Raw genomic sequence first — 12,660 nt, 5'->3', positions numbered from 1 at the left:
AAGCCAGAATCATTAATCTGTGTGGATTTCTGCTGGATCCACGGAGGAGAGCCACAGGAGTTTGCCCATGGTGTATTTTGAACCATTACAAAGAGCCTCATCCAAAGGCAATGTGCACTTACGTGTTAATTCATACGTCGTTAATGCAGAGCTGCTGTTCACTGTCTTGAAGCTGCTTTGGGCTATTCAGGGTAAGCAAAGCAGAAAGCTTGTTACAGTGCAAGGAAATAGTTATTGCAAATGATGTACAGCAGAGACAGAGGCAAATGAGGCAGCACACCCATACACAGTTTAAGCTTTAGGACTATATCTTCTAGGGCAATAAAATCACATCACTCTCTCGTAACACATCAAAAGCATCTCGCTCACATGGGGCTGTTTCACTTCCTCCTCAAACAGAGGAACTCACAAATACACAACACAAAAATGTTCTGACTTTTAGATTAAATAGAACAAATGAGTAACAATGAAATGATTTCTAGGGGCAAAAGCTCTCAGTGGTGCATTACATCCTGATTTCTCGAGATGCAAAATTCAAAACCTGAAGAGCTGCAGAGGACAGAGCTGGAACGTGGGCCACAAAGTGAACACTTACATCAGGGCAGGACCTGTTTCTTTAAGTGTGAATTTGATTTCCCACTGTTTCGCTTAAAGAATTCAATATTCCTGCTGTGAGTGAATTGTAATAATACGCTAAGCTGTGCAAAACCGTGGGTCAGTGAGGAACAGAGGTGTTCTAAGGTGAGCATTATAAGGAGAAAGAGGGGAATTTATCTTAAAATACATTTCTCCACCCCTTTCTGTCTCTTGACTCCCTGGGGAGGTACAGCTCATTTTTTCTCCTTTGTAGTGATTAGGAACATTGCTGCAGGGCCAGACAAGAAGAGGGAAAAAGAGAAAACTGGTTGGTTTCACAGGCTCTCCGGCTTGTGAGAGCATCCAAATTCATTTTTTCGTGTAGACAGTCAGTCATTCAGTTTTTGTCTGAGAAAAACCCTTCTGCATTCCTACACCTGCAAGAGCTTTACATCTCTACTCTGTCCTGGTTCAAGCTGCATAGTCTGAGGGGTCTCATTAGCTCTGACCACGTAAGTGAAGTCAGAGTTAGGGGCTTATGTTACATTTAAAGCACCCACTTACCCCACACCCTCATTAAAATTCACTCTTGCTTTTGTAGAAATCACTTCTATGGGTTCAGGAAAGCACAGCAGATGATGTAAGATATTAAAATTGTCTCACTCAACCCTATTCTGCTGCTCTTGGAGTATTATCTTATTCTGAATATTCCAGTGACATCAAACAGGACAAAAGCTGGTCCCTCCATGAGGGCATCTCATTGCGGGACCTTATTTCTCAAGCTACTGAGTGCTCACCTGTCTGCCTCCCATCATCTTATTCTGCCTATTTTTCCCTCTGATTTCCTTTCTAGCCTTTATCTAAAAAGCCTTTTCTTTTTTTCTATTATTTCTCTCCCTCTCCACCTTCTTCCCATGTGAGCCATAAATCCCAGTGACTCACATGGAAAGCAGGCACCTAAAAATTCCTGCTCATCTTCGCTATTTTCTTCTAAAATATGGACAAGCACTTTGAAATTATAAAAGTTCCATTTAAAAATTCTCCTCAGCTGTTTCCTCATACCGTAAAAAGAAAAACAAAATGTCAATTATAAAAACAATTGAGAAAATAGCAAGGAAGGAAAAAGTTGCCAGTTGAGGAAAATGAAGTGACTCTCATTTGAAGGCAGAACAAAGTGTACCAGGGTAATTATGAGCTGGAGGGAGTGGAAAGCAGGAAATCAGGGGGTACGTGGGGGACAGACCATCAGTTCCAGTGTGCTGGCAGAGATCAGTACAGACCATTACAATGCTGATCACACTGAAATTACTTGCATTTTTCAGCATCTTCGGGCTGATTGTGTAAAATCTGAGTTATTCCCAGCACTCTTAGACTTACATTTTATTGCCATTGAGCAAGAGGGGATGTAGTGCCTGGTGTAAAGACAGATTACAATTGTGGGGTATTTTAGGGTCCAAACCATAGGCTTACGTGTGAGCTCTGCTCTTAAAGCTGAGGGGTTCTGGATGTTTTTGGATTCTGTCCCAGGCCCGGCGTCATAATCCAGCTCGCGGTAGTAGATGCGGTATCCCAACAAGAGCCCGTTCAGACTCTCCACTTTGGGGGGCTGAAAGACATCCACGTGAAGAACAGGCTGGTTAAGATGTGCATGGCAACAAACATCCATCAGCAGGGGCAGTGGCTCTGTGCTCGGGTGAAAACAGACATTAATAATGCACAGGGCTGAAGGCTGTGTGGTTTGCAAAACACAAGTTAAAGGCAGCTTTGAGGATTTTGCTAAGCTGTGGTCATTGCAAAAGGCTCTTGACTGAAAAATCCACACCAAGAGCCAAGCTCCTTTCCTTCTTGGCCCACAGAAACTTAGGTGTGATGAAGGGTATAAAGAAGCACCCCCTGGAAAGGCAGGTTGCTTTCCACCAACACTAGAAGAGCCAAACAGTGTTTCACTGCTTCCAAAAAGAAATAAATTATTTTGTCACAGAATTTCTTCAGTGGCTCTTTTCCTTGGGGACTGATCACAGGACAGTCTTCATCTGGCATTATTTTACTGAAAGACACATGAGAAAATAAAAAGGCAAATAAAAAGGAATAATAAAAATTGTTCTGGCTTTGATTAGGAAGACAAAACAAGGCCTAATAACAACTTCATACAGGCATTTAGAGAGGAGTCACAGTGTGATGGGCTCTGGTGTGTGCATAGAGGAAAACCCAGGCCTCCTTTGTAACAGCTCGGAGCAATTTGGCACATACAGCCATGGGATGGCTCAAATATGACTTTTTTCCCCTTCTGTATCATGTTGGCAGATACTCAAAGAAATAACACCTCATCAAGGCTTCTCCAGCAGCCCCTCACACCCTCCTTCAGATACAGAAACAGAGCTGGCATACTGAAAAGGAGATTTGTGTCTGGGGGGTTTGCTTAAGTAGAGACATGCAAAGGGATTCCTCGTGTTTGGGAAAAAAATTACTTTCCTGAGTCTGATGCAAGCTAAGAAGTGCAGAGAAGAAGAGATGCCCTGAGCCATTTATCTTCTAAAGATTCTTTTACTGAAATTTAAGGGACTGAAAGTATAAATGAAATGGATTTTAATGATGATCTTGCCCTTAATCCAGGAAGATCCCTACCAGCCTTGAGAACTTTCCTAAGGAAAAGCATTGTGTAAAAATTAACTGCTGGTGTGAAACACTGTCACAGTAGAAGGTAATGCCCCATGTAATTTTAATGAAGAAAGTAAGGACATCTTGACAGAAAGCAGGAAGATCTTTGGTAATAACCTGGCATTCTGATTCCAAAAATGACATGAATTTTCCATTACTCCGTTACAATGACATGAGGAGCAAGAGGACTGTCCTGTCTCAGTGCCAAGGACTTGGCTTTGGGTGAGGGCTGAAGGAATCAAGTAGAAAGACTGCAGTTATGGAAACCAAAAAAGAAAATGATGTGAACCAGAGTATAAAGAAGCTACACAGCCACCAGGAAAAGGGGCAGAACCTGCTCCTGCAAGAAGCTGCCTTCTTTTGCAGATGTCCTGCACAGAGCCTGCTGAAAGCAGCCCAAATTGTCCCAAGATGTCACTTGCTCTGCCTGGTTGGAGATCTCTTATTCATCACTGTTTCATGCTCATCATTGTGCTCCATTCTCTGGCAAAGCCCTGACCACCTTTCACTGTTATTTGGCATCTGCATTAGAGGATGATGCTGTGAGGGATTGTGAGGCACCTCGAGGATCATCAGGGCTGGGACCTCCCCACTGCAGAACCCCACCTGCTGAAAACTTCTTTCACAAACAGAACAACCTCCACCAGAAATGGAGCTGATTCTTCAGCTTCCCAGTATTCCTGTTGGGAAGCTGCTCCCAGCCTCACCACTTGGTTAGAAACCTTCGTTTAATTTCTAATCTAAATAATTCATAGCCAGTTTCTAACCATTTGTTCCTGTGCTAACATTGCCTTTTGGGTTAAATTGTTCTTCTCCCTGTGGGGTGTTTACTCCCGTGATGTATTTTAGAAAGGGCAAGCATATTCCCTCTACGACTGCATTTTACAAGGCAAATAAATCAAGCTCTGGTACAACAGTATTTCCTAGTCTCAGGCTGAGAGTGCCTTGTCCAAGGGACTAAGAAAATAGACCAAATAAAGTGCCAGGTTTCTCCAGGGCTGCCCCATGACGTTACTGCTCATGGACCAGCTGAAATGCTCTCCTGTGAAAGAAGATGAGATGAGGTTACTGGAAGTTATCAGCATCTCTCTCCTGATCTTTTTTCTTTTCCAATCTTTTGACTTTCTGTTTTCTGTATTGCACTGAAGTTGCTTTAGCCCTGATGGTGCCCTTGCAGAGAAGGGCTCCACAGCACAGCAGTGTCCTCACCTCCCTCTGACTTTTCCTATTTTAATTACTAATAAACTTTTTTTAATTTAGAAAAAATAGAAAAGTTGAAGTGGAATATCCTGCAGAACCCTAAAAGGAAAATCCTCCTGAAGCTGAGGAGGAGACTGTGGCTCCCTGCTCTGCCATGTAACTGCCTAACAGGTAAAACTTAATATCTCATTGTGGTCTAACACTGATTTTATGACAGCAAACATTGTTTCCTTATGCTATCATGTGATTCCCCACTTTTTCTTTCCTTGAGGTTTAGGACAGGAAAGCTCAGAAAATAAATAGCTTGCAAACTGTCTCTCTTTGATAATTCTTTCCTGAAAAGGGTACTCAGCTAAAAGGTCAGGTCTTCCCCTTCCTATCTGTCTTCTGTGGACAAAACTCTGCTTTTGATGTAATGGATTATTTAGGATTTTGTAGGAAAGCCTGGGGGATCTGCTGAAATAGGTAAAATGGTTATGAGTGGCAGCCCATAATGTTGTACAGAAGTAAGAGAAACATTTTTGTGCTGTTTAAAGATAAATAAATAAAGACTGAAATGTAGGTTTGAATAATTGTTATTTCTAAGGTAGACACAGAACAGTACATGATCCTGATGTTAAGTGTAACATCCTCCAGAACATTTGAAATAACTTTGCATTACTGATACAAGAGACCTCACTGGAAATTACTTATTTTCTTCCTCCTTTAAATTTAAAAATAATGGACTGATCAGACCAAGCAGCTGAAAGCCCAGATAATGCATCGAGAGTTTGTTTTGTGAATTATTAACACAGCTCAAAGTTAAAAATTTAGCTTTGCTTGGAAATCCACTCTCCCATTTAACTTGACTGCTGTTTTCAGTTTACATTATTTCTTAGACACTGCTGTGAAACTTCCTCTTAATTGGAGGCTATTGTGGGACTTGAAGATTTTTGTTTATTTGAAAAATATAGTACGGTTGAATTACCAGGACCTATTAATATACATGTGGTAATGACATATAATCGCCCACAACTCCCTTGAGATGGCTCTGGCACAACAACCCCATTTCACTTTCATGAAATGAAAAGCATCCAATTACCTAAACAACCACCTATTTCACATTAACTACACACCAGTAATCAGTCAGCTGGGGGAATGTTTATTTCCGTGGTCCATCGTGCTCCACATCCTCTTTGTCCTCTCTTTCTGTACTTTTTTTCCCTTTGCTGGGGGCTCTCGTAGGTGAGGAGGTAGATTTGCATCTCTCCATAATTCCTTTGGTAAAGCTGCTCAACATGTCTCCTATTTGCTCAACATGCTGTAAGCAATGCTGCTGCTCAGGATTAGCCTGTGTGAGCTGGGGCCAGGCACCCAGCAGCACAGCCAGGCAGATTTTAAAGTGCTGCTGCACAGCAATAAACAGACCCTCATCCATATATTTCTCTTCCAAAAATGCAAGGAGTCCCATCTGTACTGTAAATGCATATGTACATTTTTCACTATAATGCAATCTGTCCAAAGCCATCCTTTTTATGTGTGGGGGACATTGTCTTGGGAGCAGGGTGGGCAGAGGCTTTCCAGGATGGGTTATGGATAATGTGCAGTGCCCCACTGGGGTCCCTCTGTTAATGCCCACTCTGCAAAAAGAAGCCTCAGGCACTGGGTCACAAAATGTTCCTGCATGTCCTGGGAGGCCGGGATTGAAAGATAAAGGAAGGCAGAGGAAATGCCAATATAAAATGCAGACTTGACACAAATACTTCCCTATCCAACCCAGAGAGATTGTGGAGAGCCCAAGCTTCCTTTCTCTTCTCTGAAGAAATCTCAGTGTTTCTCTCTCAAAGAGCCAAGAGGGCACGTGGAGCTCCTCAGAGGTACAAATGGGATTTCAGGCACTGATCTCAGGCTTCTGATCATTTCAGCAGCAGGAGGAGGCTGTGCAGGATGTGAGCCAGAGTGAGCTTTTGATTACCTGATCTTACCAACACCACGGTCCGTGGAATGTTTTCTGTGTAGAGATGCACAGCTATGGATATCAACAAAAGGACAGGAGAATCTGACAAGTAACGATCTTGGACATGGCTACAGTGGGGCACAAAGTAAAAGCAACTGCCAGAAATCTCCATCACTAAAATTTATGCTAGATCAGGCAAATAAGGAAGTAGCTGCAGTCCTTCAACTTCAGTACAATACTTCCAGCTCAAGAAAACATCCCTGGCAACGCACCCTTAAATTCAACAAGTCAAAGCAGCCAAAAAATTGTTCACAGGAACATCAGAATTTTTCATTTTACCTACCTGCCACTGCACAAGGACAGAGGAAGTCGTGTGGGGAGTTACTAACACAGAACTGGGTGGTTCATCTGGAACTAAACAAGAGAAAAAGGAAACAAGAGCAGTTACAGCAAGAAGGTGGAAAAGGGGCAGCTTCTCTTTCGCTCATCAGATCCTTTTTCTTCACTGCTGAAGGAAATCTTCCATCCCAGCTGCTACGTGGTGGGTCTCAAAAGCAGCATGGTGGATGTGGATGTTGCAACCCAGGGAGAAGCCAGGCACTTCTCTTGCTCTACCTGTGGCCTTGGCAGCTTGAGCAGGACCAAGAAAAGCTGAGGGCATAAACCTGGAGGAAGCTGCAGCAGCCAGCTGCCCACAGACCACCGGGTGCCCATTTGTAAGGAAGTTAAACCAGCTGTGTGAAGGATCCAAAGGGTGAGAAAACTGCTCCCAGGTTTTTCAGGAGATTTTTTGCCACAGCTGAGGTAAGCCCACCTTGAATTTAGGAGTCTGTGTCTCATAGTCACACATTACTTTAGTCAGCACACCTTGATTTACCACAGGTTAACCCCTTCCTGGGTCCAAGGCTGTGGTACTCCCAGACACTCCATAGCAGCTCAAAGACATGAAGCAAAGGCTTATCAGGAATTCACAGCCCTCCACAGTGCAACGCTCAAGTGGCAGCACCGGGGCTGCTCAGCAGAATAAATGTTCAGTTTGTTGAGAAGGTGAGAAGCTTTCACAGTTTTTTCCCCTGTGGTATTGTGAGGAGGCCAAGCACAACTCTGGATCCACTGGAGCTAAATTCAAAGAGAACTTAAAATAAAATTTTAAATTCTGAAAAAGTGAGTGAGTGCTGCCTCATTATCATCAGTTACAGCCTGCACCGACCCTGCTGCAGCTGCTGTGCAGGAAGGTGGAGAGCCAGGATGCCTTTAAGGGGCTGCTTAGCACATTAGTCAGGTATTACATTGGGTTCCTGCTTAACTTCCCACGCTCCTGAGCTCTATCCTCTGTTCTTCTGATTTCAAGATCACACTCCCTTGCAAAATGGCTTCCTATTATATCTCAGTGTCATTTCTAACTCGTCACTCCTTGCTCTGCAGGAAATCCTGGATAATTCCTCGCACTATATATATATAACCATAGAATCATTCAGGTTGGAAAAGACCTCTAAGACCATCAAGATCAACCATTAAGTCAGGACTTGCAAGCCCAACACTGAACCATGTCCCCAGGTGCCACATGTACATGGCTTTTAAATCCCTCCAGGGATGGGGACTCGACCACTGCCCTGGGCAGCTTGTTCCAGTGCTTGAGAACCATTTCAGTGAGGGAGTTTTCCCTAATATTCAATCTAAACCTCCCTTGGTACAACCAGGCCATTTCTTTATGTCCTACCACTTGTTACTTGGGAGAAAAGATTGACCCCTACCTCACAACACCCATATATATATATTTATCCATGTATGTATCCCAGAAATACCCAATTTCCCAGGGTAAAAGCACATACTGATGCTTTTCCTACTTTGCAGAGTTCTCTTCTCCATTCAAGACATCAGAGCTACTTCTGCATTCAGGCATTGACTTTATACAATCAAGGAATTAGAAGCTGATCTCTAAGGCTAAAAATAAAAGCCTTGTCAATGTCATTCACAGTTTATTAGTCCTGATCTGCAGGATTAAATGCTCATGTTTCCAGGAGCTTCATACTCTTTCTTACTTACACCTCAGCAATTTTGCCATACTGCAGACTGATATGGACTGTGAGGGGAAAACAATTGAAGAAACTTCTTCAAATGTATGCAGGGTTCTACATTTATTTTTAATGCTCTCTTGTAAATTATTCAATTTCTGCAAAGATAATGGTTAGTGCAGAGTTTGGAAGCCAATCAAACGATGTTTAAATCCATTTTGAGACTCCTGAAAGTATGATTCATTATCAGAGGGCACAGCAGGACACTTAGGGCTGCCTGTTAATTCGGCCATATCTCATTGCTACCTGCGTCAACTTCCTGTGGACAAAACTGCTTTGGCTGTTGGTTTTCACTCCAGTCTCCATGGAGAACACCCTGCAGTGGGTCCAGGAGCCCTGGGGAGCCCCCACCCCTCAGTGATGCCCCCAATGTGCCTCTCCTCCTCCCTTACCATCCTGCAGGGTTGTGACCGCCTCTGTCTCTGCGCTGAAGTCGCTGTCCCCAATGTCGTTGGTGGCCTTCACTCGCAGTTTATAAGAGGTGAACGGGTTCAAGCTGTGGAATGGGGAAAATAAAGCTGAGGGATGAAATCCCCCCCCCTCACCACAACTTGCCTCTACAGAGTTGAAGAGAACCCACCCACTGCCAGCCAGAGCCACTGAGCAGTTCGTCTCCTCTCCCCATCGCCTTTTCTCTGCAGTCCCCCCCAGCTTCCCAGGTGCTCCCACCCCTGCTGCCATCAGCACCTTCCCAGATGTCCCCTGCCCTGAGTTCCCAGAAACACTCCTGGATTCATCACTGAATTGGGCACCAGAAAACAGACATGAGGCTGCAGCTCATGGAGCAGCCCACGACTGGGTCTTGTTATCTGAGTTCTGCATGGCTGTGCAAAGCCTGGCTTTCAAGGTGCTTTGCTGAGATCCTCCAAAGCCATCTGGGCCATCCCCCGAGCACAGATGAGTAGGACAGGTGGGGAGGAAGCAGGAGACATGCCCAGGGTCAGCCAGTGCACAGCAGGCACTGGAATTCAGAGTGCCAGCTCCTGACTAATCCCCTACACCACACCACTTGATCAGGGCATTTCGCTCCTGCTGAATCCCAAATTAATGCCATTACCTGGATTATTTAATAAAGACAGCAACAACAGGTTCCCTGCAGGTCTTTTATGTATGTGGTGCTTTAAGACAGGCAAAGAGTGATTTCCAGCTGACATAACCTTGCAAAGATGCTTCTGTCTCAGCTTGGCAGGGGAGGTGAAGGGGAGGCTGCCTTTGGAGTCACAGGTAGAGGCTTGAAATGCAGAGCTGTAACTTACAGGGGACTTCACTAATTAATTGGTAGTGTAACCATCCACTGGAGGATGTAACACTGCCTACAAATCCAAGTTACTTGTAAGGAATGATTAAACATCAAGGATAATGCATTCTGATGGGCAGCACTCTCACATCCACGACTCTTCTGGACTTCCACAGGAAAGTGCTTTTAGCAAGGGGAAGACAAAATCACTTTCAGCAGTGCCACCCTATCAGGACAGAATTACTTACCTACAGCAACTTGAATAATGTGAATCATCTTTTCTGAGCTTTTGTTTTCAGTCATGCCAATGTAAACTCTAAGTGACATAGATGGTTTCCTTATTTTTACAAGTTTTTTACAAGTAAAGGTTTTTACAAGTACAGGTTTTTACTGGAAAGATACTGGTACATGACCAGTGAGCTGCCATATACCACAGCCATTGATGCTTTTAGTAGCAGACCCGAAAAATTTGAATGCTTGGAATACCTGATTCTTCTGAAGATCACGGCCTTTTAGAAATAATCTGATTTCTACTGGCTTGTCAACAGAGGAAATGGACAGCAAAACAAGTACCTGCTTGTAGACATTCAATTACTTTTGCTGATGTTACAAGGACTTTAATTACACCAGTATTGCTGAGGATATAATGAAGCCTGAATAACAAAGTTTAAACATTCTGATGCTATCTATAAACTTCAGTATGGAAAATACAGATAAAAATGGTTCTCATTTCATCTGGAAAACCTTATATAGAGATAATTGCAATGCAGCATTCAGAGTGGATTTTAACATCAGTCACTACTCAAAGGATTTTTAACTAGTTGTATTTTACAGAGCACTGTGTAGCTACATATGATTTAGCCTGAGTAGTGTTATCTGTGGTGCTGAGCTTCCAGGAAAGGCTTCAAAAAGATGCACTGCAGTCCAACTTTAATTAGATTTATTGCATGACCTTCAGCAAATCTCTCAACTGCTGTTCATAACACCACCTCTAAAATGGAAGCAGTGGCCTCACTTAACCTCTCTCCCCCAAAAAGGCTGTGAAGCTGAGTGATGGTTGTTTTGGTTTCCTAACTAGTGGGAAAGTATGGGAATTTCTATGCTAGCCTGGGATCACATGGTACCTTTCAACAACGCAGGATGTGGCCTCGTGGCTGATGGAGGAGGAGTAGGTTTGCCAGTCTCCATTTGGCAGCTCCCGCACTTGGATTGTGAAATATCGGATTGGTGACGATCCATCGCTTCCCGGGACCCACTTCAGCACCAGACTCCGAGAGGACACATCGCCCTGGGGGGTCATCACCTGCCTGGGAGGTGCTGGTCGTTCTGCAATCAAACCATAATTTAGCTGCTTTGAGAGGAAATTCAAACCAACATAAAATGTGACAGCCTGGTCAGATTTTCACACTGGTAATGCCACAGGGCATTGAACTTTTGGATTTGCCACTTGAAGTATACAACCATTCCATTCCTTAACCTTCTACTGCAAGGAGGAGCAGTAAAACTGATTCTTATCTCCCTGCATCAAAGGTCACCAAAGGATATAAACCTTCCTCACAGTGGACCTCAAACTTGGAGGGGTCTTGACCTGGCAGGTTAAAGAAGGATCATCAGGACTGGCAGCCAAGCAAAGCAAGGCAATGAAACTCAGCTGTTCTTCTGGCTGCAACTGCTCTTTTGACAGAATCTGTGTGTAAATTAGCTCCCTTTTAACCTGTTCTTACTCCTTGGTACCGGAGACTCTGTTCTCCCTGTGCTGTGCAGGGTCCTCTTACCCCAGTGGAGGCACAAGGAAGAGGAAAGGAAAGGGCAAGCTGGAACAGGCTGTTGTGTTGCAGAGTCCAAACACACACAGCTGATGCTGAATTCCTGCACCAGGCAAGGAACCAGGAGCCATCAGCAGCTCCTGGTGCTGCTGCTTCCAAACCCCAGCCTGGAAGCAGCACAGAGCTGGGGCTGGAGCACTTGCTGCGGGTCCCCCCAACTCTTCCCTTCCTACCCATTTAACCTTGAACCTGCAAAGTCAAACCAGCCAGTGCTGAGGGAGGTCTCTCCAGAGTAATTACCCTCACACTTCTGGGATGAGCAGGGAATGGCAATGCAGGTGTAAGCGTGCCAGCCCCCGACTGTTTCATTACAGATCTCCTTTCCCGTCACCATGTCTCTGCACTCCATTGATTTCGATAGAGAAACTCCATAGAGTGAGGAATAATTGTTTAATTGTTTATCATGAAGATTATTGATTCTGATTAAAATGTGTGGCATGTAATAAAGCAGAAATTGATTGGAGACACCGCAGTGACTTGCTTTTGAGAAGCAATTCAATTCAACTTCATCAGCACTTGTTTCCATAAACACACCTCTGCCTGCCTGATTCCTCACGGCTCTGTACAGCCAGTGCTTCATTTCCCTGCCATCCCCTAAAAGCATTTCCTGTGTGTTTTGGCATTTCTCTGCAGACTGCTCTCGCTGACATCAGTGCCCAAAAACTTGTAAGCTATTAGCTGGAGGAAGCCCTGGGTGCCAGCAGCCTGCAAGCAGCAGCACGACGTGAAAGGTCAGTGCCTTACACTGACAGGCGGAGACAGGGACGTGGGGTTATTCCATGCCAGGGAGGGAGAGCCATGCAGGGATTTTACACATTCTGCTGCTAAGCTCTGCAATTTTGGGCAGGTCAGATCTTGCAGTCAGTCTCCCACGATTGGGTTTCCTTCTGCTGCTAATGGGAGATCTTAAAATCTCCTGTGTTGCAGGATATACTCCCTGACTGTTTGTACAAACCCATTAGTATGAAGAGTTTATTTATGGGAGTTTAGCCACAAGCAAATGCTAAGGTGAGCTGTCTGTGCAGGAATGTAAGGCTTGACTCTGACAGGCCACATGACTCTAGGGACTACTTTTAATTTCTTGCTACATTTAAATTTTTTGACTCAGTTCTGCCCTGAACACTGGTGTTGATTATTCTGAAGTGTAGACTC

At 44.2% G+C, this 12,660-nt stretch overlaps 1 protein-coding gene across 8 annotated transcripts in view; it reads right to left on the bottom strand.

The window, feature by feature from the left end:
- SDK1 (sidekick cell adhesion molecule 1) overlaps positions 1–12,660 on the bottom strand; it is a 387,987-nt gene that overhangs the window by 50,383 nt on the left and 324,944 nt on the right. For 7 of the 8 annotated variants that reach the window (XM_042036822.1, XM_042036824.1, XM_042036827.1 and 4 more), the window contains 5 exons: positions 10,807–11,008; positions 8,838–8,941; positions 6,714–6,784; positions 2,047–2,182; positions 123–182 (listed from right to left, as the gene is read on the bottom strand). In XM_042036822.1, the coding sequence (XP_041892756.1) occupies positions 123–182; positions 2,047–2,182; positions 6,714–6,784; positions 8,838–8,941; positions 10,807–11,008 (573 nt within the window). The remainder of the gene's footprint in view (positions 1–122; positions 183–2,046; positions 2,183–6,713; positions 6,785–8,837; positions 8,942–10,806; positions 11,009–12,660) is intronic. The other variant, XM_042036829.1, reaches the window with a different exon arrangement.

Source organism: Corvus kubaryi, unplaced genomic scaffold, assembly GCF_017639235.1.
Source record: "Corvus kubaryi isolate FWS band 111438036 unplaced genomic scaffold, C.kubaryi_AGA036_p1.0 37387, whole genome shotgun sequence".
In the NCBI taxonomy this organism is placed as follows: domain Eukaryota; kingdom Metazoa; phylum Chordata; class Aves; order Passeriformes; family Corvidae; genus Corvus; species Corvus kubaryi.
The sequence above is the reverse complement of the archived record's forward strand: the minus strand, read 5'-3'. Positions and strand labels throughout refer to the sequence as shown.